This window comes from Hippoglossus stenolepis, chromosome 3 (genome assembly GCF_022539355.2).
Source record: "Hippoglossus stenolepis isolate QCI-W04-F060 chromosome 3, HSTE1.2, whole genome shotgun sequence".
Classification (NCBI taxonomy): Eukaryota; Metazoa; Chordata; class Actinopteri; order Pleuronectiformes; family Pleuronectidae; genus Hippoglossus; species Hippoglossus stenolepis.
Genome location: NC_061485.1, coordinates 517978 through 542476, shown reverse-complemented (window position 1 = coordinate 542476; position 24499 = coordinate 517978). Strand labels below are relative to the sequence as shown.

General features: G+C 47.1%; 3 protein-coding genes across 10 annotated transcripts in view; 2 read left to right on the top strand and 1 right to left on the bottom strand.

The window, feature by feature from the left end:
- Positions 1-2079: 2079 nt before the first annotated feature.
- LOC118104435 (MKRN2 opposite strand protein) lies at positions 2080-4527 on the bottom strand. Its single transcript, XM_035151304.2, has 4 exons — positions 3756-4527; positions 3535-3584; positions 3245-3413; positions 2080-2679 (listed from the first exon to the last, which is right to left on the bottom strand). Exons 1-4 carry the CDS (start codon positions 3956-3958, stop codon positions 2400-2402), a joined length of 702 nt encoding a protein of 233 aa, XP_035007195.2. The 5' UTR covers positions 3959-4527; the 3' UTR covers positions 2080-2399.
- Positions 4528-4715: 188 nt separating this feature from the next.
- On the top strand, positions 4716-22085 carry mkrn2 (makorin, ring finger protein, 2). Its single transcript, XM_047339294.1, has 15 exons — positions 4716-4852; positions 8875-9003; positions 9167-9300; positions 10390-10515; positions 10603-10778; positions 10946-11011; positions 11102-11250; positions 11381-11491; positions 12259-12403; positions 12505-12669; positions 13765-13983; positions 17058-17133; positions 19893-20100; positions 21181-21340; positions 21427-22085. Exons 1-15 carry the CDS (start codon positions 4827-4829, stop codon positions 21541-21543), a joined length of 2007 nt encoding a protein of 668 aa, XP_047195250.1. The 5' UTR covers positions 4716-4826; the 3' UTR covers positions 21544-22085.
- A 1220-nt stretch (positions 22086-23305) lies between these two features.
- The window catches only part of pik3c2b (phosphatidylinositol-4-phosphate 3-kinase, catalytic subunit type 2 beta), an 18217-nt gene continuing 17023 nt past the window's right edge, over positions 23306-24499 (top strand). For 5 of the 8 annotated variants that reach the window (XR_007032472.1, XM_047339187.1, XM_047339197.1 and 2 more), the window contains exon 1: positions 23307-23613. The gene's annotated coding sequence lies outside the window, so the exon portion shown is untranslated. Of the gene's footprint in view, positions 23614-24499 lie in introns of all 8 variants that reach the window. The other 3 variants (XR_007032474.1, XR_007032473.1, XM_047339193.1) reach the window with 1 other exon arrangement.

Below are 24499 nucleotides of genomic sequence, written 5' to 3'. Positions count from 1 at the left end.
TTTCTCCCTCTCACTCCTCTGTATCTCTCCCTTTCTCCGTCTCACTCCTCTGTCTCTCCCTTTCTCCGTCTCACTCCTGTTTCTCTCCCTTTCTCGTCTCACTCCTGTTTCTCTCCCTTTCTCCGTCTCACTCCTCCGTTTCTCTCCCTTTCTCCCTCTCACTCCTCTGTATCTCTCCCTTTCTCCGTCTCACTCCTGTTTCTCTCCCTTTCTCCGTCTCACTCCTGTTTCTCTCCCTTTCTCTGTCTCACTCCTGTTTCTCTCCCTTTCTCTGTCTCACTCCTTTTTCTCTCCCTTTCTCCGTCTCACTCCTCTGTTTCTCTCCCTTTCTCCGTCTCACTCCTCCGTTTCTCTCCCTTTCTCCGTCTCACTCCTCCGTTTCTCTCCCTTTCTCCGTCTCACTCCTCTGTTTCTCTCCCTTTCTCTGTCTCACTCCTGTTTCTCTCCCTTTCTCTGTCTCACTCCTGTTTCTCTCCCTTTCTCCGTCTCACTCCTGTTTCTCTCCCTTTCTCCGTCTCACTCCTGTTTCTCTCCCTTTCTCTGTCTCACTCCTGTTTCTCTCCCTTTCTCCGTCTCACTCCTGTTTCTCTCCCTTTCTCCGTCTCACTCCTGTTTCTCTCCCTTTCTCCGTCTCACTCCTGTATCTCTATCTGTCTTTTTCTTTCTCCCGTCTTCTCATGTGTAACTTGCCTCTACCTCTCATCTGTCTGCACTGTAGAGTCGCAATGTTTACCGCCTGGAATGCACAGACCTGATTGGCTGAGTAGTATCACGTGGGATGGCTTAACTCGCATGCAATTGGTCTGTGCGTTTCTCATCCGCTAAACCATTACCGTAAAGACTACAGAAGCTGCGCCGGTTACAAATAGAAGCGCCCCGTCAGGTTTTAAATCATAACCTTGTGTTTTTGCTGTAGGTCCGTACGGGACGGCTTCTGGGTCCGGACCCGGACCGCGGTCCGCCTGTTAGTGACCCCTGTTCTAGACCTATAGCAGCAGAACTAAGAGCAGGTCTAGGACAAGCCTGGACCGGCTCTAACTATAAGCTTTATCCTAAAGGAAGGTTTTAAGCCTACTCTTAAACGTACAGAGGAAGTCTGCCTCCACAACTGAAGCTGAGATGATTCCACAGGAGAGGAGCTTGATGCTGAAGCTCTGGCTCCTCCTCTACTTTTAGAGACTTTAGGGACGACAGCCTGAATTCTGGGAGCGCAGTGCTCTAGTGGGTTGATAAGGTACTAACAGCTCTTTAAGATATAATGGTGCCATATTATTCAGGGCCTTGAAGGTGAGGAGGAGGATTTTAAATTCTATTCTAGATTTAACTGGAAGCCAGTGTAGTGAAGCTAACACAGGAGACATGTGGTCTCTGGTCCTGGTTCTCTTCAGGACACGTGCTGCAGCATTTAGGACAAGCTGCAGAGTCTTTAACGACTTCCTGCTGGAGCCTGATAATAAGGAATTACAATAATCACGTCTGGATGGAACAAAGGCCTGGACTCGTTCTTCTGCGTCTTTTTAAGTAAGGACATGTCTGATGTTTGAGACATTACACAAGTGGAAGAAGGCGGTCCTAGAAATTTGTTTTAAGTGTGAATTAAAGGACAAATCAGGATCGAAGATCACTCCCAAGTTCCTGATGTTTCATTGGAAGCAAAGACGATGTCGTCTAGCGCAGCTTCATCATTAGATAATGTATCTCTAAGGTGTTTAAGTATTAGAACCTCTGTTTTATCTGAGTTTAATAAGAGACAATTACAGCTCATCCAGGTTTTTATGTCCTTGAGACGTGTTTGGAGTTTAGTTATTTGATGACACTGTTCAGGTTTTATTGACAAGTATAACTGGGTGTCATCCGCATAGCAGTGGAAATTTACAGAGTGTGTCCTGATAATGTTTCCTAGTGGAAGCATATATAATGAGAATAAAATTCCTTCCTTTAATACTTCCTTGTTAATTTTGTATATTTTCTACTGTTTCACTTCTTTGTTAATGTTCCATGATTTCTTGTTCTTATATATATATATATATATATATATATATATATATATACACACCACGCCCCCTGGTGGTGAACAGCTGCAGCTTCGAAGTTGTTCTCATTTATTTTCAAACTGTGACAGTTACAATTAGGACACTCATACACACACAGTGTGCAGTGAACCCCATGTTCTCTTCATGATGGAGGATGTCTCCCTGGCTACAGACGTAGATAGGGACGGAACCAGATCCCAACCAGAATATCTGTTCAAACTTGTTGTACAAACCCAGCTCAACCTGACAGCGCCTAACTGGTCCTGATGGGTCTGACAGGCTCAGGCCAGGTGTCCACACTCTAATTTAACCGACAGACCAACCCTCAGTCCAACAGTGTCTGACTCTCAGATTGGATCCCTCACATTACTGGTACTGAAAAGAGTTATCAGATGACTGCCCAACACTGGTGGGGACATCCTCCTGTCTGTCCTCCTGTCTGTCTCTCTTTCTGTCTACCACGTAGTACTGGTGTCTCTGGATGTGTTGGTACAACGTGGTGAATTTTGAGACTCTCTTCATCTTCGGCAGGATGTAGGTGTGAGTGAACGTCTCTCTGGTCAGAGAGCTCTGCCCCTCCACTGCCAGGACGCTGTTCACAAAGCCGAGACAGAAGCTGAAGCAGTTATGGTCGTCCTCGTTGAACCTGGACAGAGAGAGGTGTAAGCTGTACCAGGTGTGAGCTATACCAGGTGTGAGAAGTACCTGTACCAGGTGTGAGGTGTATCTGTACCAGGTGTGAGGTGTACCTGTACCAGGTGTGAGGTGTACCTGTACCAGGTGTGAGGTGTACCTGTACCAGTTGTGAGGTGTACCTGTACCAGGTGTGAGGTGTACCTGTACCAGGTGTGAGGTGTACCTGTACCAGGTGTGAGGTGTACCTGTACCAGGTGTGAGGTGTACCTGTACCAGGTGTGAGGTGTACCTGTACCAGTTGTGAGGTGTACCTGTACCAGGTGTGAGGTGTACCTGTACCAGTTGTGAGGTGTACCTGTACCAGGTGTGAGGTGTACCTGTACCAGGTGTGAGGTGTACCTGTACCAGGTGTGAGGTGTACCTGTACCAGGTGTGAGGTGTACCTGTACCAGGTGTGAGGTGTACCTGTACCAGTTGTGAGGTGTATCTGTACCAGGTGTGAGAAGTACCTGTACCAGGTGTGAGGTGTACCTGTACCAGTTGTGAGGTGTATCTGTACCAGGTGTGAGAAGTACCTGTGCCATGCAGGGTCCCACATGGGTCCATCAGAGAAGTGGTCCAGGTACTGGTCCCACTGAGCCAGAAGGTGGTACATGTCAGGTCGGACCAGAGGAACACTGACGCAGTGCTCCCACCCACTCTGGTCCCTGTGCACCCCGCCCTGAGTGTAGTTATACACAACTCCTACACACACACACACACACACACACACACACACACACACACACACACACACACACATATTGAATTGAGTCAATACACAGTGTTCAGTGGTAAACTAACGACAGGTCAGACTGACAGTTACCTTTAGAGTTGGAGATGCCTGTGTGCAGATCTGAAGTCCCATCAAAGTCTCTGAGAACAAACCAGAGGTACACACACTCGATATTAAACTGGTTGCTGATGCTGATCTGACTGGTTTAAATGAGTTTATACTGGTTTCTACAGAATTAAACTGGTTGATCATATTTTTAATTGGCTGAGATTGGTACAGACAGGTTAGAACTGATGACTGAGTGTAACTACCTGTTCAGGTTGTCCTGTGCAGGTGTGACCAGCAGGCAGCAGGAGCGGTTATGTCCGTTGGTGAAGGGGGAGGGGAGGCTCACTGGCGCCTCCTGCAGTCGTCTCCCCTCCAGCTCCTCTCCACAGCTCGGACACTCGTCCGGCAACGAGAAACAGAAGATGTATTTCTGACAGTGACTCAGCTGGATCACGCTGCGCTCCATCTCCTCTCACTCCTCTTCCTCTCACTCCTCTTCCTCTCACTCCCCCTCTTACTCCTCCTCCTCTCACTCTTCCTCCTCCTCTTCCTCTTACTTCTTCTCTCACTCCTCTTCCTCCTCTTCTTCCTCCTCTGTCCTTTACTTGTCTCTTCCGGCCTCAGCTCCTCCTTAAAATCCTCTTTTCATTCCTTGTTTTTCTCGAGCAGTCTCTTGTCTTTGCTTCTTCTCCGTCTGACTTGTTTTCTTCAGGTTCTTCTGTGTCTCACCTGGTTGCCAGGTGACAGCCTGTTTACACCACAACCACAGCTCCAGCCTATCACGGTGTAGCTGCTGTAAGACAGACGTCATGTGACCTGGCTCACCTGTAGTTTCTGAAGAGGTGACCTTTGTACCATGTTGGCTGCATCGTCATGGAAACAGCTCAGTCAAATGATCTTGTGACTGAATGTAGGTCAACATGTTTTCCATCTCACCTGTCAGACTATGTGTGTGTGTGTGTGTGAGTGTGTGTGTGCATCTGTGTACGTGCGTCTGTCTGTCTGTCTGTGTGAGTGTATGTTTGTGCATCTATGTGTTTGTACATCTGTGTGTGTTGGATTGAAAATAAATAAAAGAGGAGTGAGTTGTCTCTGTGCATCCTTTAATGATATATATATATATATATACAAACTGAAGTAAAAGTACAAAGTAGAGTACTGAAGTGCAGTACATATATATATATATATGTACTGCACTTCAGTACATAATTGTAATCACACAGAGCTCATAGGAACCTTCCTGCTGTGACTGCGGTTGTCAGTCGGAACAGTTTGAACGGGACACCGTAGCGACAACTCTGAAGCAGCCGCTTAGCTGAAGCTCCGCGAGGAAGATGAGCACCAAACAGGTGACCTGCAGGTGAGCCTGTCTGTCTGTCCCTCACCTGTCTGTCCCTCGAATGTCTGTCTGTCACTCACCTGTCTGTCGTGTCACTGGGTCTGAGTCTCGCGCTGTTTCTGACCGAGATCTCGGCGGACCGTTAGCATCGTGATGTTTTTAGCTGTTAGCACGTGAAACACCCAACTGAGTAAAGTGTCCGAGTCACCTGGTTCACCTGTCTGTCTCTCTACCTGTCTGTCTGTCAGGTGTGTGTATGTGTGCGCGTGCGCGTGCGCATGTCTATCTATAGTTATGAGGCAAATTTTGGTTCAATATCATCATTGTGAGGACATTTTGTCTGGTCCTCACAAATTGGATTTTTGAGGGTTAATCCTTGGTTTTAGGTTTAGAATCAGGTTTAGGTTAGAGTTAGAATCAGGTTTAGGTTAGAGTTAGAATTAGGTTTAGGTTAGAGTTAGAATTAGGTTATGATTAGGTTTAGTTTAGGGTTATGGTAGAATCAGGTTTAGGTTAGAGTTATGGTTAGAATTAGGTTATGATTAGGTTTAGTTTAGGGTTATGGTAGAATCAGGTTTAGGGTAGAATTAGGTTTAGAGAGACTTGCGTGTGTGTGTGTAAAATGTATCTGTAACTTCTCATCAGTTATTTAACAATTAAATTGTTGATAATTGTTAAACTTAATGATAAGGGTTAGTGTAAGGGTAAGTTTGATGTGATCTTCGAAGTGGAACCTTTGGTTCTTAAAGATTCTCAGGTTGTTCAGAAGATTAAACGGCTTCTCGAAGAGACACGAGAGGCTTCTGAAGTTCAGATGAATCTTGAAGGGTCCTTGTGAAGGTTGATGTGTTTAGGAGGCGCTTGAAGAATTTACAGACCGGAGACCAGAAACCCGGAGGCCAGAAATCCGGAGGCCAGAAACCCGGAGGCCAGAAGCCCGGAGGCCAGAAGCCCGGAGGCCAGAAGCCCGGAGGCCAGAAACCTGGAGACCAGAAACCCGGAGGCCAGAAACCCGGAGGCCAGAAACTTGAGGCCAGAAGCCGGAGGCCAGAAACCCGGAGGCCAGAAGCCCGAGGCCAGAAGCCCGGAGGCCAGAAGCCCGGAGGCCAGAAACCCGGAGGCCAGAAACTTGAGGCCAGAAGCCGGAGGCCAGAAACCCGGAGGCCAGAAACCCGGAGGCCAGAAACCCGGAGGCCAGAAACCCGGAGGCCAGAAACCCGAGGCCAGAAACCCGGAGGCCAGAAGCCCGGAGGCCAGAAACCGTAGACCGGAGGCCAGAAACCCGGAGGCCAGAAGCCGGGAGGCCAGAAACCGTAGACCGGAGGCCAGAAACCGTAGACCGGAGGCCAGAAACCGTAGACCGGAGGCCAGAAACCGTAGACCTCGTACTTCCTTGTGTGTGTGTGTGTGTGTGTGTGTGTGTGTGTGTGTGTGTGTGTGTGTGTGTGTGTGTGTGTGTGTGTGTGTGTGTGTGTGTGTGTGTGTGTGTGTGTGTGTGTGTGTGTGTGTGTGTGTGTGTGTGTCAGGTACTTCCTCCAGTGTGTGTGTGTGTGTGTGTGTGTCAGGTACTTCCTCCAGTGTGTGTGTGTGTGTGTGTCAGGTACTTCCTCCAGTGTGTGTGTTTGTGTGTCAGGTACTTCCTCCAGTGTGTGTGTGTGTGTGTTTCAGGTACTTCTTCCAGTGTGTGTGTGTGTCAGGTACTTCCTCCAGTGTGTGTGTTTGTGTGTCAGGTACTTCCTCCAGTGTGTGTGTGTGTGTTTCAGGTACTTCTTCCAGTGTGTGTGTGTGTCAGGTACTTCCTCCAGTGTGTGTGTTTCAGGTACTTCCTCCAGTGTGTGTGTGTGTGTGTGTGTGTGGTACTTCTCCAGTGTGTGTGTGTGTGTGTGTGTGTGTGTGTGTGGTACTTCCTCCAGTGTGTGTGTGTGTGTGTGTGTGTCAGGTACTTCCTCCAGTGTGTGTGTGTGTGTGTGTGTGTGTGTGTGTGTGTGTGTGTGTGTGTGTAGGTACCTCCAGTGTGTGTGTGTGTGTGTGGTACTTCCTCCAGGTGTGTGTGTGTGTGTGTGTCAGGTACTTCCTCCAGTGTGTGTTTGTGTGTCAGGTACTTCCTCCAGTGTGTGTGTGTGTGTGTCAGGTACTTCTTCCAGTGTGTGTGTGTGTCAGGTACTTCCTCCAGTGTGTGTGTTGTGTGTCAGGTACTTCCTCCAGTGTGTGTGTGTGTGTGTCAGGTACCTCCTCCAGTGTGTGTGTGTGTGTGTGTGTGTAGGTACTTCCTCAGTGTGTGTGTGTGTGTGTGTGTGTGTGTCAGGTACTTCCTCCAGTGTGTGTGTGTTCTGGTACTTCCTCCAGGTGTGTGTGTGTGTGTGTCAGGTACTTCCTCCAGTGTGTGTGTGTGTGTTTCAGGTACTTCCTCCAGTGTGTGTGTGTGTTTCAGGTACTTCTCCAGTGTGTGTGTGTGTGTGTGTCAGGTACTTCCTCCAGTGTGTGTGTGTGTGTGTGTGTTGTGGTACTTCCTCCAGTGTGTGTGTGTGTGTTTCAGGTACTTCCTCCAGTGTGTGTGTGTGTGTGTGTGTGTGTGTGGTACTTCCTCCAGTGTGTGTGTGTGTAGGTACTTCTCCAGTGTGTGTGTGTGCGTGTGTGTGTGTGTACTTCCTCCAGTGTGTGTGTGTTTCAGGTACTTCCTCCAGTGTGTGTGTGTCAGGTACTTCCTCCAGTGTGTGTGTGTGTGTCAGGTACTTCCTCCAGTGTGTGTGTGTGTGTGTGTGTCAGGTACTTCCTCCAGTGTGTGTGTGTGTCAGGTACTTCCTCCAGTGTGTGTGTGTGTGTGTGTCAGGTACTTCCTCCAGTGTGTGTGTGTGTGTGTGTTTCAGGTACTTCCTCCAGTGTGTGTGTGTGTGTGTGTCAGGTACTTCCTCCAGTGTGTGTGTGTGTGTGTGTCAGGTACTTCCTCCAGTGTGTGTGTGTGTGTGTCAGGTACTTCCTCCAGTGTGTGTGTGTTTCAGGTACTTCCTCCAGTGTGTGTGTGTGTGTGTGTGTCAGGTACTTCCTCCAGTGTGTGTGTGTGTGTTGTGTACTTCCTCCAGTGTGTGTGTGTGTGTCAGGTACTTCCTCCAGTGTGTGTGTGTGTGTGTGTGTCACTTCCTCCAGTGTGTGTGTGTTTCAGGTACTTCCTCCAGTGTGTGTGTGTCAGGTACTTCCTCCAGTGTGTGTGTGTGTGTTGGGTACTTCCTCCAGTGTGTGTGTGTGTGTGTCAGGTACTTCCTCCAGTGTGTGTGTGTGTGCAGTATTCCTCCAGTGTGTGTGTGTGTGTGTCAGGTACTTCCTCCAGTGTGTGTGTGTGTTTCAGGTACTTCCTCCAGTGTGTGTGTGTGTGTGTGTGTCAGGTACTTCCTCCAGTGTGTGTGTGTGTGTCAGGTACTTCCTCCAGTGTGTGTGTGTGTGTGTCAGGTACTTCCTCCAGTGTGTGTGTGTGTGTGTTTCAGGTACTTCCTCCAGTGTGTGTGTGTGTGTGTGTTTCAGGTACTTCCTCCAGTGTGTGTGTGTGTGTGTGTGTTTCAGGTACTTCCTCCAGTGTGTGTGTGTGTGTGTTTCAGGTACTTCCTCCAGTGTGTGTGTGTGTGTGTTTCAGGTACTTCCTCCAGTGTGTGTGTGTGTGTCAGGTACTTTCTCCAGTGTGTGTGTGTGTGTGTGTGTCAGGTACTTCCTCCAGTGTGTGTGTGTGTGTGTTTCAGGTACTTCCTCCAGTGTGTGTGTGTGTGTGTGTTTCAGGTACTTCCTCCAGTGTGTGTGTGTGTGTGTGTCAGGTACTTCCTCCAGTGTGTGTGTGTGTGTTTCAGGTACTTCCTCCAGTGTGTGTGTGTGTGTTTCAGGTACTTCCTCCAGTGTGTGTGTGTGTGTTTCAGGTACTTCCTCCAGTGTGTGTGTGTGTGTGTGTGTTTCAGGTACTTCCTCCAGTGTGTGTGTGTGTGTGTTTCAGGTACTTCCTCCAGTGTGTGTGTGTGTGTGTTTCAGGTACTTCCTCCAGTGTGTGTGTGTGTGTGTTTCAGGTACTTCCTCCACGGTGTGTGCAGGGAGGGAAGTCGCTGTTTGTTCTCTCATGACCTGAGCAACAGTAAACCGTCGACCATCTGCAAGTTCTACCTGAGAGGAACCTGCGCCTACGGAGAACGCTGCAGGTAACACCTGCCCTGAGTGTAGTTATACACAACTCCCACACACACACACACACACACACACACACACACACACACACACACACACACACACACACACACACACACACACACACACACACACACACACACACACACACACAGTTACATCACTTCCTGTGTGCAGGTATGATCACATCAAACCCTCGTTCAGAGGTGGAGGGGGAGGAGCTCCAGAGGATCAGGCAGGTGGAGGAGGAGCTGGAGGCGGAGCTTCAGTCAGAGGTGGAGTGAAGAAGAACGTTGTCCTGAGAGACGGAGGTGATTAACTTCACTCATGTCCTCACACTCATGTCCCCACACACATGTCCTCACACACATGTCCTCACACTCTTGTCCTCACACACATGTCCTCACACACCTGTCCTCACACACATGTCCTCACACACATGTCCTCACACTCTTGTCCTCACACACATGTCCTCACACACATGTCCTCACACTCACGTCCTCACACACACCTGTCCTCACACTCACGTCCTCACACACACGTGTTCTCACACTCTTGTCCTCACACACATGTCCTCACACACATGTCCTCACACTCATGTCCTCACACACACGTCCTCACACACACCTGTCCTCACACTCACGTCCTCACACACATGTCCTCACACTCTTGTCCTCACACACATGTCCTCACACACATGTCCTCACACACACGTCCTCACACACACGTGTTCTCACACTCTTGTCCTCACACACATGTCCTACACACATGTCCTCACACTCATGTCCTCACACTCACGTCCTCACACACACCTGTCCTCACACTCACGTCCTCACACACACGTGCTCTCACACTCTTGTCCTCACACTCGCGCTCCACACACACATGTTCTCACACTCTTGTCCTCACACACATGTCCTCACACACATGTTCTCACATCATGTCCTCACACACATGTCCTCACACTCATGTCCTCACACACATGTCCTCACACACATGTTCTCACACTCTTGTCCTCACACACATGTCCTCACACACATGTTCTCACACACATGTCCTCACACACATGTTCTCACACTCATGTCCTCACACACCTGTCCTCACACATGTCCTCACACTCATGTCCCCACACTCATGTCCCCACACTCATGTTCTCACACTCATGTCCTCACACTCATGTCCTCACACACACCTGTCCTCACACTCATGTCCTCACACACATGTCCTCACTCACCTGTCCTCACACTCATGTCCTCACACTCATGTCCTTACACACACCTGTCCTTACACTCATGTCCTCACATACACTCATGTCCTCACATACACACCTGTCCTCACACACACACCTGTCCTCACATACACACCTGTCCTCACACACCTCTGACCTGTCTGTCTCTCAGCTCTGGGTTTAGACAGGTTCATGGGTCCACCAGACAGTTTGTGGTCAGACGTCTCGGCGGCCGCAGCTCCTCAGACGTATGTGGACGCCATCAGGACAGGTTTGGACGGATCTGTGCAGGAGCAAGGTGAGACGCACAACATCCACGTTGCAGTCAGTATCACATGATGAGACTTTCTAATGTTGAGTTGTGATGTTTATCTTTGCTCATTAGCCACTCCCCCAGTGGGTGGGACTTCCCAGGACCTCCCCCAGCTGTGTCCCTACACTGCTGCCGGACACTGTTACTATGAAGACAAATGTACGTATCTTCATGGTGACCTGTGTGACATATGTGGGCTGCAGGTGCTCCACCCCCATGACCCCGAGCAGAGGAGAGCGCATGAGAAGGTGAGCAGCCTGTTAACCTGCGGCTGGCTTCAAATATTCAAACTTTATTGATTATATTTTTACATCAATTACAGTCACTTGACTTAACGGATGAGGTCTCTCTGCCTGTCTGTCTGTGTCTACCTCACTGTCTCTACCTGTCTCTCTGTCTGTCTCTCTACCTGCAGATGTGTCTCCTGGCCTTTGAGACAGACATGGAGAAGGCGTTTGCAGCTCAGCGCAGTCAGGACAAGGTGAGTCCCTGAGGACTGTTGTTAAGGCGACAGTGACATTAACTGTTGTTTAGTTGTTTATCGTTGTTGTTTGTTGTCCTCGTTGTTCAGGTGTGTTCCATCTGTATGGAGGTGGTAGTACAGAAGGCCAACCCGTCAGAACGCAGGTTCGGGATTCTGTCGTCCTGCTGTCACACCTTCTGTCTGACCTGCATCAGGAAGTGGCGCTGCACCAGAAACTTCAGCAACGTCATCATCAAGTAAGAGTCCGGATCTAACAAGACCAGATCCTGGATCAGAGTCTGAGAGTCTGGAACATGGTCAGTCTTAAACAGCTCTGGTCTCAGGATTCAGGTCTCAGGTCTCAGGTCTAATGTCTCTTTGTCTCAGGTCGTGTCCGGAGTGTCGGGTGGTCTCAGAGTTCGTCATCCCGTCAGTCTACTGGGTGGAGGACCAGGAGGACAAAGACCACCTCATAGACCTCTTCAAGTCTGGAGTCAGGTGAGCTACCTGTGAAGGTCTCGCTAGCGCTGGCGCTAGCTATCCAACCAGCTTAACGCTCTCAAAAAACTCCACGTCAGAGATGTCAACTTTCACGAAGTTTAATGAGTTGGTGAAACTGTAAAAACAATACAGACATGACAGATTACAATCTGGCTCTCAGAGCTACTTCAATAATAAACATCACACGGCGGCTCGTATCTTAAAAGACACAGCGATACCCGTTAGCTTAGCGTAGCCGCTCTGCAAAACTGCTGCTGTAAACATAATACTGTGTGGCAAGATAACCTACTGGTTGTAAGGACACAATTTGTAAACAACAATACTTACAGACGATGCGTTAGCCCGCAGAAGAATAACACAACTTATGTGTAGAGCTGACGTCTATAAATAACGCAAATAAACTAACCCTGAATTACTTCCGGGAGATTCACACCTTGACCCCTGGCAATAGTTATGTACCTGAACTGCCCCAAGGGGGTGCTGTTGTATAGCTAAGCAGAATACACATTTGAGGGACAGAACACTACCAGTTTAATTATAAACTTTGAGGTCAACAGATATAATTTCAAACTAATATTATTGTTATTATTGTCATATTAATGTCATATTACATTTAAATGAATTAAATTAAGTGAATTGTTTGAAAATTCATTTAAAAAGATGTATCTGTGTGAACGACGTTTAAAAACTCTTTATTTTGAACATTATGAAACAAGATGTTCACATGTCGACCTTTGACCTCTGCCCGTGTTTCCTGTCCGCAGTAAGAAGGCCTGTAAGTACTTCGATCAGGGCCGTGGCTCCTGTCCATTTGGCGGGAAGTGTTTGTATCTTCACGCCTTCCGTGACGGAACCAGAGCGGAACCCGAGCCGCCGCGGAAACAGCTGAGCTCCGAGGGGAACGTCCGGGTAGGAATCCACAGCTGCCATTTTGATTCAGAGTTGTAGTCCATCAGCTCAGTGCTCCTGGGTTTTGTAGTTCATGAACATGTTTGTGTTTGTTTTGTCAGTTCATGAACAGCGTCCGTCTGTGGGACTTCATCGAGGAGCGCGAGCAGCGCTCTGCCCCGCCCCTGCCGTCCCTTGATGATGACATCACAGAACTGCGGGAGCTCTTCATGCAGATGTCAGGTCCGAGTCACGAGGGGCCCGAGACCCCACCCCCTACAGACCAGTAGAGACCAGACCAATCTGAATTGAGTCCTCGGGTCGCCGTGGTAACCATCTGAGGGAGGTTCCACGGCCTTGTTTAGTCATTGAAATATTAAATGATGTGATCCAGTCTGTGTCAATCATGATTTTATTTAACATGTAAATAAGTGAATACAGAACAAGTGACATCCTCAGGTAGTGTTGTTCTTTTACACACAGGCACACATAGACACACACGCAGACACCCACAGACACACAAACATGAGAACATGATCATGACGGTCACATGATGAAACCATCCAGCTCTCAGTGGTGTGATGTTTACACCTAGTGGCCAAACACATTAACAGCCTGCGCCTTGTGACTTATTTGGGTTAGGGTTGAAACCCTAACTTGAGGCCCCCCCTTGAGTGCCACTTCATTTTCCTTCATGCCTCTGTAACATCTGAGACTGGGCGAGGAGGAGCTCTCAAAGAGAGTTATCAATGCGGGACATTCAGGCATCAGTGTCATAAGCTGTTGAGAGAAGACTATCGTGACCCTGCACCGAGGCCTGAGGCCTGTGACCGCCGGCTTTCACTGGTCCTCCAGTTAGAGGAGCAGTGAGGCTGTACTTCTCCCAGAGGGCTCAGCGAGGGGCAGGGTCCCAGCCATCCTTAGCCTCCATGCTAACAGGCTCCACCTTATGAACGTTTGACGGTTAGGGGTGATGCCCCTGTTGCATCATCCTCATCTCAGGTAACCCCTTGAGGTGTGGGTGAGGGAGGCGGAGCCTGCATCTGACTTTGATTAAGATCTAAACCTGCGAGGAGACACTTTAGTTAGTGAAGCAGCTTCATCACAGATCTTGTTGCTGCCGTGTCTTTTCGTCTCCTGCTGTCTCTGACGCCTGCAGATCAGACCTGGAGAACCTGACTTCCTGCTCGCTCTCTTCATGTCACCTCTAATTACATTAATCCAATCAGAGCCGTTAACTCCTCACAGCTGAGAGCAGGAAGTCGGGAGCAGGCGTCCTCCCCCTCATCCCCTCACAGACACTCACTGACTCTCAGCTCGACTCTCGTTGGTTGTTCTCTGGTATGAAGCTGGCAGGGCGACCTCTTCTCTGGGCGGGTTAACACACCCCAGCACCCGGGCTGCCAGGCAGAGGGGGCCTGACGAGCAGGAGGAGAGGCTGCTGGGAAAGAAGGAGACGACGTGCTGGTGAAGAAGGAAAGAGAAGAAGAGAGGACTGTGAACCTGCTGCCACAAACAGCACACACACACACGTACACACACACACACACACACACACACACGCACACGGACTGAGAATGGGAGCCACATATGGAAAGAAGGTGAGTCCACATGAGAGGTTTTACACTGAAACTGTCTATCACCTGAAAACAAGTTTAACAGTAGACTGGGACCTGTGTAATTCCTGACATGTAGATTGGACTGAACTCAGGAATGTGAATCCACTGACAAATATTTGAGCTGCAGCAACACACCTGCTGATGAGGGTGTGTTAGGGTATGCTTGTTGCCATGGCGACCAACAGCTGACAGCAGGCTGGAGGGTAACTGTGATGACCACCCCCCCATCAGATGGACTCATGACTATTTGTAGAACAGCAGGTGGTGGTGTGGTCTTATAGTTATAAATAGCTCTCTGAAACTTGTAATAGGTTGTGTGTGTGTTGACGTCTGACAGATGCTGAAACTTGAATCAGATAAACCGTTTCCACACATGAACTGTGTAAAACAGTGTGTGTACATGTTGTGTAGTTGGTGTTTGTGAAGCAGCAGCAACAGGTTGTTTCTGGACATGTTGTGTTGTTAGTGTTTGTGAAGCAGCAGCAGCAGGTTGTTTCTGGACATGTTGTGTAGTTAGTGTTTGTGAAGCAGCAGCAGCAGGTTGTCGGGTCCGACTCGTTCAAACAGGAACATGTGGGGAACATCCAGGCGAGGGGCGGAGCCTGTAGAGCAGCAGGGGCGGAGCCTGTAGAGCAGCAGGAGGCCGGACATGACGTATAAACTCTGCTGTGGAAAGATCAGTGTTGTTGTTTACAGCTCATCCACACCGGCGTCGGCCCTCATCACCAGAAGATCTGGAACCTCCTCGTGTTTCCAAGTTGACGTCTTCTACGTGTGCGGCTCCTCTTCTTCATCCTGAGATGTTTGTGTTCTTCCAGCTTCACGTCCGTCACGTGTTAGAAACCTCATCAACACGTCCACTCGCTCTCTGGGAAGCTTCCACACATTGTCCTGCTGTCTCCTCACATGGACTCACTCTGACATGTTACACACATTTTACCAGGAGGCTGCAGGAGAAGATCCAGAACATGTCCAGAGACACTGACTCAGACATTTGTTCTCACATAGAGAACCTGCAGAACATGTGAGGAACATGTCAGGATCATGTGAGGAACATGTCAGGATCATGTGAGGATCATGTCAGGAACATGTGAGGATCATGTCAGGAACATGTGAGGATCATGTCAGGAACATGTCAGGAACATGTCAGGATCATGTGAAGAACATGTGAGGATCATGTCAGGAACATGTCAGGATCATGTGAGGATCGTGTCAGGATAATGTGAAGAACATGTGAGGATCATGTCAGGATCGTGTCAGGAACATGTCAGGAACATGTCAGGATCATTTCCAGACTGTAGTTCATGTCTGAAACTTCACAGTTGTCCGTCTTGTTGAGTTCCCTGAACTCCTCCTGCTTCATCGGAGTGTTCTGTTCTGTGATCTTTACATGACGAACACATGACAGTGATGTGACCTGATGATCTGTTTTAAAACAGGGACCCCACATGTATATTAAAACCCTCTGCTGGAGGGACTCTGATCATCACTAAAATATTATCACATTAAGATTAAGGAAAATGATTCATACACAACATTATCAATCAGCTGTTCGCAGGAAACAGCAGCAAAGTATGAGAAATCCAACTAAATACATTTAATTTTAGCAGATCTAAGTGAACAAACAGGAAGCTGGTGTGTGTGTGTGTGTGTGTGTGTGTGTGTGTGTGTGTGTGTGTGTGTGTGTGTGTGTGTGTGTGTGTGTGTGTGTGTGTGTGTGTGTGTGTGTGTGTGTGTGTGTGTGAGAGACACACAGAGTATGAACTGGTGTGTGATCGAGTGAATCAGACTATTTTCAGCCCTGGTTACGCAACAATACTCATTAACTTGTTTGGACCAATCACATGTCAGAACAAATCAGGTCAGTGTGTTTATGGCTTTGATCATCAGTCACGTAAATCCAGATTAAGATCAGAGAAAATCCTGCAGCTAAAAATACTGACACCAGGGGGAGTAACCCTGCATATACTATGAAAACTATCATATGTAACAGGTTTTGTACTCGTATAATTTATTTGTATTAGTTGTATTTGTACTGGAGTGTGTATGTAGATTAACTCTTTCAGAACATGTGATGAGTTTATAAATAAATATGATCGGAACTAAATCTGCTGCAGTGACTCAGTTACTGGCAGAAAATTAAAAAATAAAAAACATTTAAAATCACAAGGTTCTAACTCAATGTTTCAGTTAATATTTATCATTAAAATCAAATACACATTGACGTTATAATGTATAGCATTAGTACTTTAACTTTGAAAGTACATTTAAATCCTGATTAAACCTCTGTACTTGTAATGGAGTACCCTTCCACTGCAGTATTCCCTCACCTCTGTAATGTTTGAGGTGTAATGCAACTGTTTGTCCAGCAGAGGTCAGATTGTCCTCAAGTGGTTTGTCATGTTGTCTGAGCTGCAGCTCTGTGCTGCCCCCTGTGGATGGTTATGTGTGTGTGTGTCCCTTTAAGAATCAATTTGAGTCTTCATCCTGCTGTAAACACCCCCCCACCACCACCACCTCCAACCATCGGGGTTGGGACAGTGAGGGCCTTGTCACCATGTTGAAGCCTGATGAAGTGTCTCCTAGCAACCAACACAGTCCATTCAGTCAGAAGGGAAGCGTCCAACTAACAAGAGACAAGCTGCTGAGAAACGGAGGGGGGGGGGATTCACAACAGCGATCTGATACATTAACGACATGACCGATGACATCACACTGATCCTCCGTCTGACATGTTCCTGAAATGTTCTGGAGTTTCTGTTTGTGAGAACGAATACAACTATCTCAGGAGGAAGAAGAGGAGCCAAACACGTAAAGACAGTGGAGGCTTGTTAATACGCCGACGCCCCCTCTGACATCCTGAGACAAAAAAGCCTGTACAAAAATGTTAAAGGGATAGTTCACCCAAAAAATGAAAATTCACTCATTATCTCCTTGCCACTATGATGGGGGGGTATTTAGGCTCCAGTCACAACACGTGTTCTAGATTTCAGTTTATTTGGGCACCGCTCTGTGATCCTCATATAACGTTATTCTGTCTTCTTCTTCTTTTCCAGAAGGCGTACAGCATCGGCCACGAGCCTCCTCCCAAGCAGCAGTGTGTGAAAAATGGAAAGCACCCAGACGGCAGAGGTAAGTTTGTACCTCTCATGCTACCGTCCGGCCCAGAGGGTTGTGGTGCCCCGTGGGAGGCTGAGTTGTGAGGTTGTTCAAGTTTATCACAGAGCTGCGAATCATCAGCTGCTTCCTGAGACGTGAAACGATCGACTGATGTCTGATCTGGTTACAACATGAAGATAATAATTAATTCAGAGCAAAAAGTGTATGGTTAAGTTTCAGTGGAGGAAACTGTTAATAAAGTCTGATGAACAGGAACCGGAGGAAATGACACATGATCGTGTCGGAGTCACAACAGAAAAAGGTTTCATTCACTCGTGGTTGAAATATGAACTTAGTGAAGGTTCGAGGTTCATGGTTGCCACGACAACAGATGGTTAAGGTTATTGAAGAAAACGGACACATCCATGCACCTCAACAACAGACGATCATGACGGTGGCCACTAGAGGTCACTTACAAGTCAAAGCTACGGGTCGTAATAAACTGCTGCAGTCCGCGTTCCTTTAAAAACAACCAAACACCAACCATGACAAGCAGGGTGCATTCTGGGGTTTCTGGGGCCCTCGGGGGTCTGGGGCCCCTGGACAGTTTCCTGCTGAGTGTGTATGTGGTGAACTGTTACAAATCTGTGGAGCAGCAGGTCGACACCAGACGTCACAAAAGATGAAGATGAAGCAGCGTGGGAAAATACTGAGTGAGAGGAGGAGGAGAAGAAGAGGAGGAGGAGGAGGAGGAGGAGGAGGGAGAAGAGGAGGAGGAGGAGTGAGAAGAGGAGAAGGAGGAGGGAGAAGAGGAGGAGGAGGAGTGAGAAGAGGAGAAGGAGGAGGGAGAAGAGGAGGAGTTCTGCTGCTGCTCTTATAGAGAACATGAGGACTCACACAGACTGAAACACATGAGGATCATCAGAACTGGATCAGAACCGGATCAGAACCGGATCAGATGGGTGAGAGGAGCAGCATCGCAGCTCAGGAGAAGCTGGTGAAGTCTGGTAAGAACCAGAGTGTGATTCTGGATCTTCTGAAACTTAGAGTTCAGTTTGTGCTTGTTTATAATGTTGTGTGTCTGTTTTGTGATGTGTGATTTTATTGTCCTCAGATGTGAGTTAACATTCTGACCTAGATCAGTTTTTTTTCATGAACAATGTCAGATAAACTAATAAACAGTGAAAGTAATACAGTGTAACAGTACTCTACAAGTACAAGTACCACAAGTACTGCATTTTAATCTAAAGCTGTTTTCAGACCTAAAAGACACAAATCAGTCAGTGTCTCTGGACATGTTCTGGATCTTCTCCTGCAGCCTCCTGGTAAAATGTGTGTAACATGTCAGAGTGAGTCCATGTGAGGAGACAGCAGGACAATGTGTGGAAGCTTCCCAGTGAGCGAGTGGACGTGTTGATGAGGTTTCTAACACGTGACGGACGTGAAACTGGAAGAACACAAACATCTCAGGATGAAGAAGAGGAGCCGTACACGTAGAAGAGGAAGACGTCAACTTGGAAACACGAGGAGATTCTAGAGCTTTTGGTAACATGATATATATACACACACACACATATATATACATATATGTATATAAAATCTCAAGTTCAGTGCAAAAGGTTTCTGCTGCAGTAGATTTGATATGTTTCAATAACTTGAGGTTTCCTCAGGATGAAATAAAGATTTTACTGTGAAACGTGATCTGACTTCCTGTCCGAGCTGGAGTCAGACGCTCTGACATCAGATTATTATCAGAGGTTCAGGTTCAACGTCCTGTTTCAGATCAATATGAAACCACACGACGGCTCAGAGTCTGAGCTCAGATCAGACATCACTTCACACACACGTTTTTAAATCATGTTTGAATCTTCAGAGCAGCTTCCAACCTCAGTGATCAATCATTTTATTGATCAGTGATATGAACTCCTCCACCTACTGTTTATATAAATGGCCTCTGAAGCCTGTCTTCTGTGTAGTGACCAGCAGGGGCGACTCCAATCTGTAACCCAATCTCTAGTTTCAAGTCTTCTTCAAACAGCTGATGTTCATTTAGTGAATTATGATCATTTAGAGTCAAACAGACCATAAAGCACCGGATGTAGTGGGGGGTGGATACCATAGTGTGATTGACAGCTAGTACCGACCAACAGGTAGGCGTGTCCTTGAGCTCACATTCAGGCTCCACCCCCTGCTCCTCCAAATATGGTGACTTCTGGTTTAAAAAAAGCCAAGATGGACAAAATGTCAAACTGACGCTTCAGAGCAGCGGCTCACAAACCGATGGTGACGTCACAGTGACGGTTGATACTTGTTCTCACCTGCAGGCCCCGCCCCCCAAAGAAGAGACACTCGGGAGCTGTGATTCATGAACATACGTCAGAACAGATCAGATCTAAACCTTCTGATCAGCTAATCTCTGTGATGACCCCCACTGGGACATCATCAGGGACAGGAGCCAAACCCTGCCATTCAACACGTGTCACTACAGCAGCTGTCTGCAAACTGCCGTCCATGTCCGATCTCATCCAGAGCTCTTTTGAAAAAGGACAAACAGGAAACACAATGTCTGTGTTCACACACACACATCTGCATTCTGACCAACAACATGATGTCCTAAAGCCACAATCCATGTCCAAGCCCCTGCCAGCGCCCCCTACCGCCGTCACTGTTCATTACAGCCTCGTTTTTCACTGCACCATCGTTCTCCAGAACTGGTTTAAATAAAGTTTCATGTTTTACAGACTTAATCCCAGAGTTGTGGTGATCCTGTCCTTTTTGTCCTCTGTCTGTAGCTTCAGCTTATGCAGACCTGCAACAACACCGGTCTGAGGGTATCCACAGGAAGTCGTCTCCGGCGTCTGGCTATGTCCCCCAGCCTGACTACCAGGAAGAAGACGACGACGACGACGACCTCATCAAGCCCAAGAAACTGTTGAATCCTGTGAAAGCATCACAAAGTCACCAGGATCTTCACCGCGAGCTGCTGAGCAGCTGCAAGAGGTACGTCTCCATGTGGGGACACAGACACGTCACCGTTAAACTGAAGACAATTTGTAGGACAATATGATTTTTTGGGGTGAAAATGTTGATTTGGTGGAGTTCTTTTTAGACATGGATATATTAGACAAATACAGACAATTGAGCAAAGTGGGGACACGACATCAGAATTTCATTTGTTAAAGCTCCAGTATTTAGATTCATGAAAAATGATGTCAGTGTTTAATCATGTGACACTGTCGTCTAATCAGGCTCCTCCTCCTCCATAGTCCCCCCTGTCTCCTCGGGAGCCAAGAGTGGACAAACCAAACACCGAAATGTTTTTATGTCCCCTGAAGGCCAGCGTAGATTCCATAGAGTTGGTTGCAATCTGCACCTTCACCACTAGATATCACTAAATCCCACATGCCTGCTGCCCCCTGCTGACACGAACACATAAGGACTGAATATAATCCAGATTATCGAGTGTCAATGTTTTAATTAGTCGTATTAGTTTCCAGTGTCAACATCAGATGACTGATCAAAGAGCAGCGTGCTTCCTCTTTAGCTGCATGAGAACGATCCGTCGTCTCTGCTCCTCTGTGAAGTTGTTGAAGAAATGAACTGACGTTGCTAAGCAACAGCCTCCCACCTCACAGGCCTCCACTGCTGAGGACGCTGGGAAAGTTTTCACCTCCTCACAGATTTAACACGGCGTTAAGATCGAGGTTGACATTTCTCTGTGGTTTTAACATTCAGGAGGGAAACTGAGGCTGGACGACGACCAGAGACACACAAACAACACAACAACAACAATGTCTGTTACTTTGTTCACAGACCTGTTCTGTGGTTAGTGCTTCATTATGACAGACTGCCCTCTGCTGGTAGAAACGCTACAACAAACAAGACACAGTGTATACACACAAAATAATAATAATAATAATAATAATAATAATAATAATAAAAGCAGGGGTCAGTCAGTCCTGTTATTTTTCATATCCTCAGTCAGATTAAGACTGTTTTCAAAGACCAGGCGTATGGATCCTAATGAGCCATTAATAAAGTGATATATAAAGTATGAATGAGAATATTGATGTTTCACAGAGGGGGGGTCAGAGTGGAGACGAAGCCGGAGCTGCACCGAGTGCTCGAGTCCAGGAAACGAGATCAGCTGATCAAACAGAGGAAACAGGAGGACGACGCCCGCAGGAAGATCTCACCTCTGGAGGCGGAGCTACTGAAGAGACACAGGAAGCTGGAGGAGGTCACACACGCACATGCACACAAACATAAACACACCACACACACATCTGCTGTGTCTCTGACTGTGTCTCTGTCCTCTCGTCTCAGATGGAGAAGCAGGCGCAGAAACAGCAGGAAGAAAACCTGAAAGCTCCGGAGTTTGTCAAAGTCAAAGAGAATTTGAGACGGACATCTTTTCCAAGTAAAGATGAGAGGGACGTGTAGAGACACAGCTGCTGTCCTCCGGAGGACACGAAACTGACAACCAGGTTGTCTACATGTTTACAGGGGACATGCTGAGGACACGCTGAGAACACACTGTCCAGATGTCGACAGCTGTGACGTCTCACTGTTCTGACAGGGGGATAAATGATGGACACACCTGGTGAACAGGTGACCTTGTGTTTGACCTCGTCTCTGTTTGTCACATGGTCTGTGATGGACGTGCACAGTAGTGTTAGAAAATGTGTTTACTACAAACATCTGAGCTGAGGCTCATGGGTACTGTAGTGCTTAGAGGAACAGGTCAGAACCATAAACTGTAAACAAACACGGACGAACGCTGCCATCTTGTGGTGATGACGTCATTTGCAGTCAGAGTCTGCGCAGTAGTGATCGTGGCGTGGAGCCCTCGCGTTGAGGTCCCGCCCACACACACTCTCTACCAATCAGGAGTCAGTCTCAGCTGTCAATCATGACGTCTCAGCCTGTTTTCATATCCTCAAATAACTAAATAAAACCAAACTGATCAGAATCACTTGAACAAACATCAGAGAGATAAGAACGACCTGAAATGACAGAAACATCTTTACAAACATTTATTTAACATCTACTTTGATTCTTTAGTCTCGTCCATGTCCCATCTGCTAACATGGAGGAGGAGGGTTTACGACCTATACTGCAGCCAACCACCAGGGGGTGATTGAGAGGATGTCGTCCATCTTTATTTACAGTCTGTGTTCTCTCACATAGAGAAAAATAAAGTGGCCCCTGTTGCCAAGATGGCGGCGTCCTGCGGCGTCCTGCGGCGTCCCATGCTTCACACTTTGTTTTGACGTCACCTTCCTGGGTGTTTATGTTGAAACAGTTGGTGTGAGTTTGAATGACTTGGTGAAAGAAGAAGAACTTCACATAAACACAAGATTAAGTTTTTTATTATAAAATATTAATAATGTGTTTAATGTTAATTATAACATTTATTCTTTGAATCACAAAATATAATTTACTAAATATGATCAATGAATGTAACTTTAATAAACATTTTTTATATTTTTATAATTCTGACATGTTCAGTTTTAGTCACAGAAGTTAATGATTAAATGTTGAAATCGTTAATATGATTACAGACGTTACATCGTCATTATAATATAAAGAATTATTGTTTGGACATTCTTAAGTTTTTCTAAATGTCATCATAGTTGTCTCATAAATTATAATCAATCATGAAACAATCGTTATGTGTCTTCAATAATGAGATTTCATTTGTCACCATTCATTGTGTGTGTGTGTGAACTTGTGCCTCATTCTCGTCAGGGTCACATGATTGGTTGATGACATCACACTCCTGAACACAGATTTATCAGTGAGTCAGACAGATGAACATGATTATTCATGATTGATTATTGATAATTTAACATAATGTATTAACTGGTTAAATCATCTGAAGTTTGAATCTTTAGACTGAAACTGTGAAAAATGAAATAAACATTGATTTTCTTTCTGTGTTTTGTTTTTGTGGATTTAAAATCTGATTGTTTCTGATCAACATTTTCGATCTTACGCACACGTGTGTTCATGTGACCAGAAAGGTTTATTAAGATTCATGTCACTCAATACATGAAATCATACATTAATGACATATATGAAATATGTTCATGACATTTTATTAAATATGTTCATGACATCATATATTAATGACATCATACATTTAATATGTTTCTTACTTCATGTTTTAAACACGTTCAAGACTTCTGACCGGAAGCTGTGTGTGTGTTTCCGGTGCAGTGACGCAGGTCTCGGTGTTGACCGGGCTGAAGCTCCACATCCTCCGGAGCTTCACCGCCCCGCGGCCGCTTTGTTTCTCCGGTACCAGACACCGACAGAGCGGAGCCGCTGAGCCGCTTCTACCGCCTGGATGTGACGGTTCCCTCCCGGAGCGGAACCCGCCGTCTGCCCGTGAGTCCGGACTCAGTGACCGGGGACCGACAGTGACGACATCCGTGAGATTTTGTGCAGGAAAGTGAAGATTTAAAATGGCTCCCGCCGCCCGCTGCCGGAGACCGTAGACCGAGTCAGGTAAGACCCAGCGGGGGTGAGCTCCGCCCGGACATAGAGCTGGTGCCGAGGCGCTTCTCTGGGTTCAGCTCGGTACTGTCCCAACCAAAGTCCATTCACAAATCTGAGCGTTCAGCTGAGCCGGTGCCCGGTGCCCGGGAGTCTCTGCCTGAACCCGGCTGTGGGGTGTTCTCTGACCGGGTCACACTTCCGGTCAGTTCGGCCTCAGAGGATTGACCTGAGAGGTCAGAGGTCAGGTCGCTTTGTCAAGTGTTTTTAAAACAGGTGTGTTTCCTTTTCTTTTATGACGTCACTCACCTGTCTCAGTCTGCGAACTTCCGGTCTCTGCTCCTTCACCCCCCCCAACAAAATGTAAACATTCCACCAAGTCAACAACAACAACAACAACATGATACAGTCGACACGTGCAGTGACTTGAACATGTGACGTCACACACCTGTAGCAAGGTGTGGTTACGTGACGCTCACTCCGATTGAATGATTATTAATTTGATCAGTTATATATTGTGTGTGTGTGTGTGGGGGGGGCTTTTATACTGTTGGATCTCTTATCTCCAAGTGAACCTGGAGCAGGTCAGCTGTTCAGCATAACTTACCATGGTGCTAACGAGCTTCGTAGAAATGAAAGCATAACTTAAAGCACAACGTTGGTTTTGTTGCTGTAATGCTTCATATGGAGCTGAATTACAGAGCTTTTATTTTATAAAGTTGTGAATGTTGTGGACCAGGATCCTCGTCGGTACAACAGACGCAGAAAATAGTTTCCTTCAGCGGGAAGTCGGTCACAAAGTGACAAAGTGACCGACTTCTGGTCATAGTGTCATAACATTTTTCCATTGATGAGTTTAAAAATCTGATTGATTGTTGTGATTGATCTGATGCAGTGA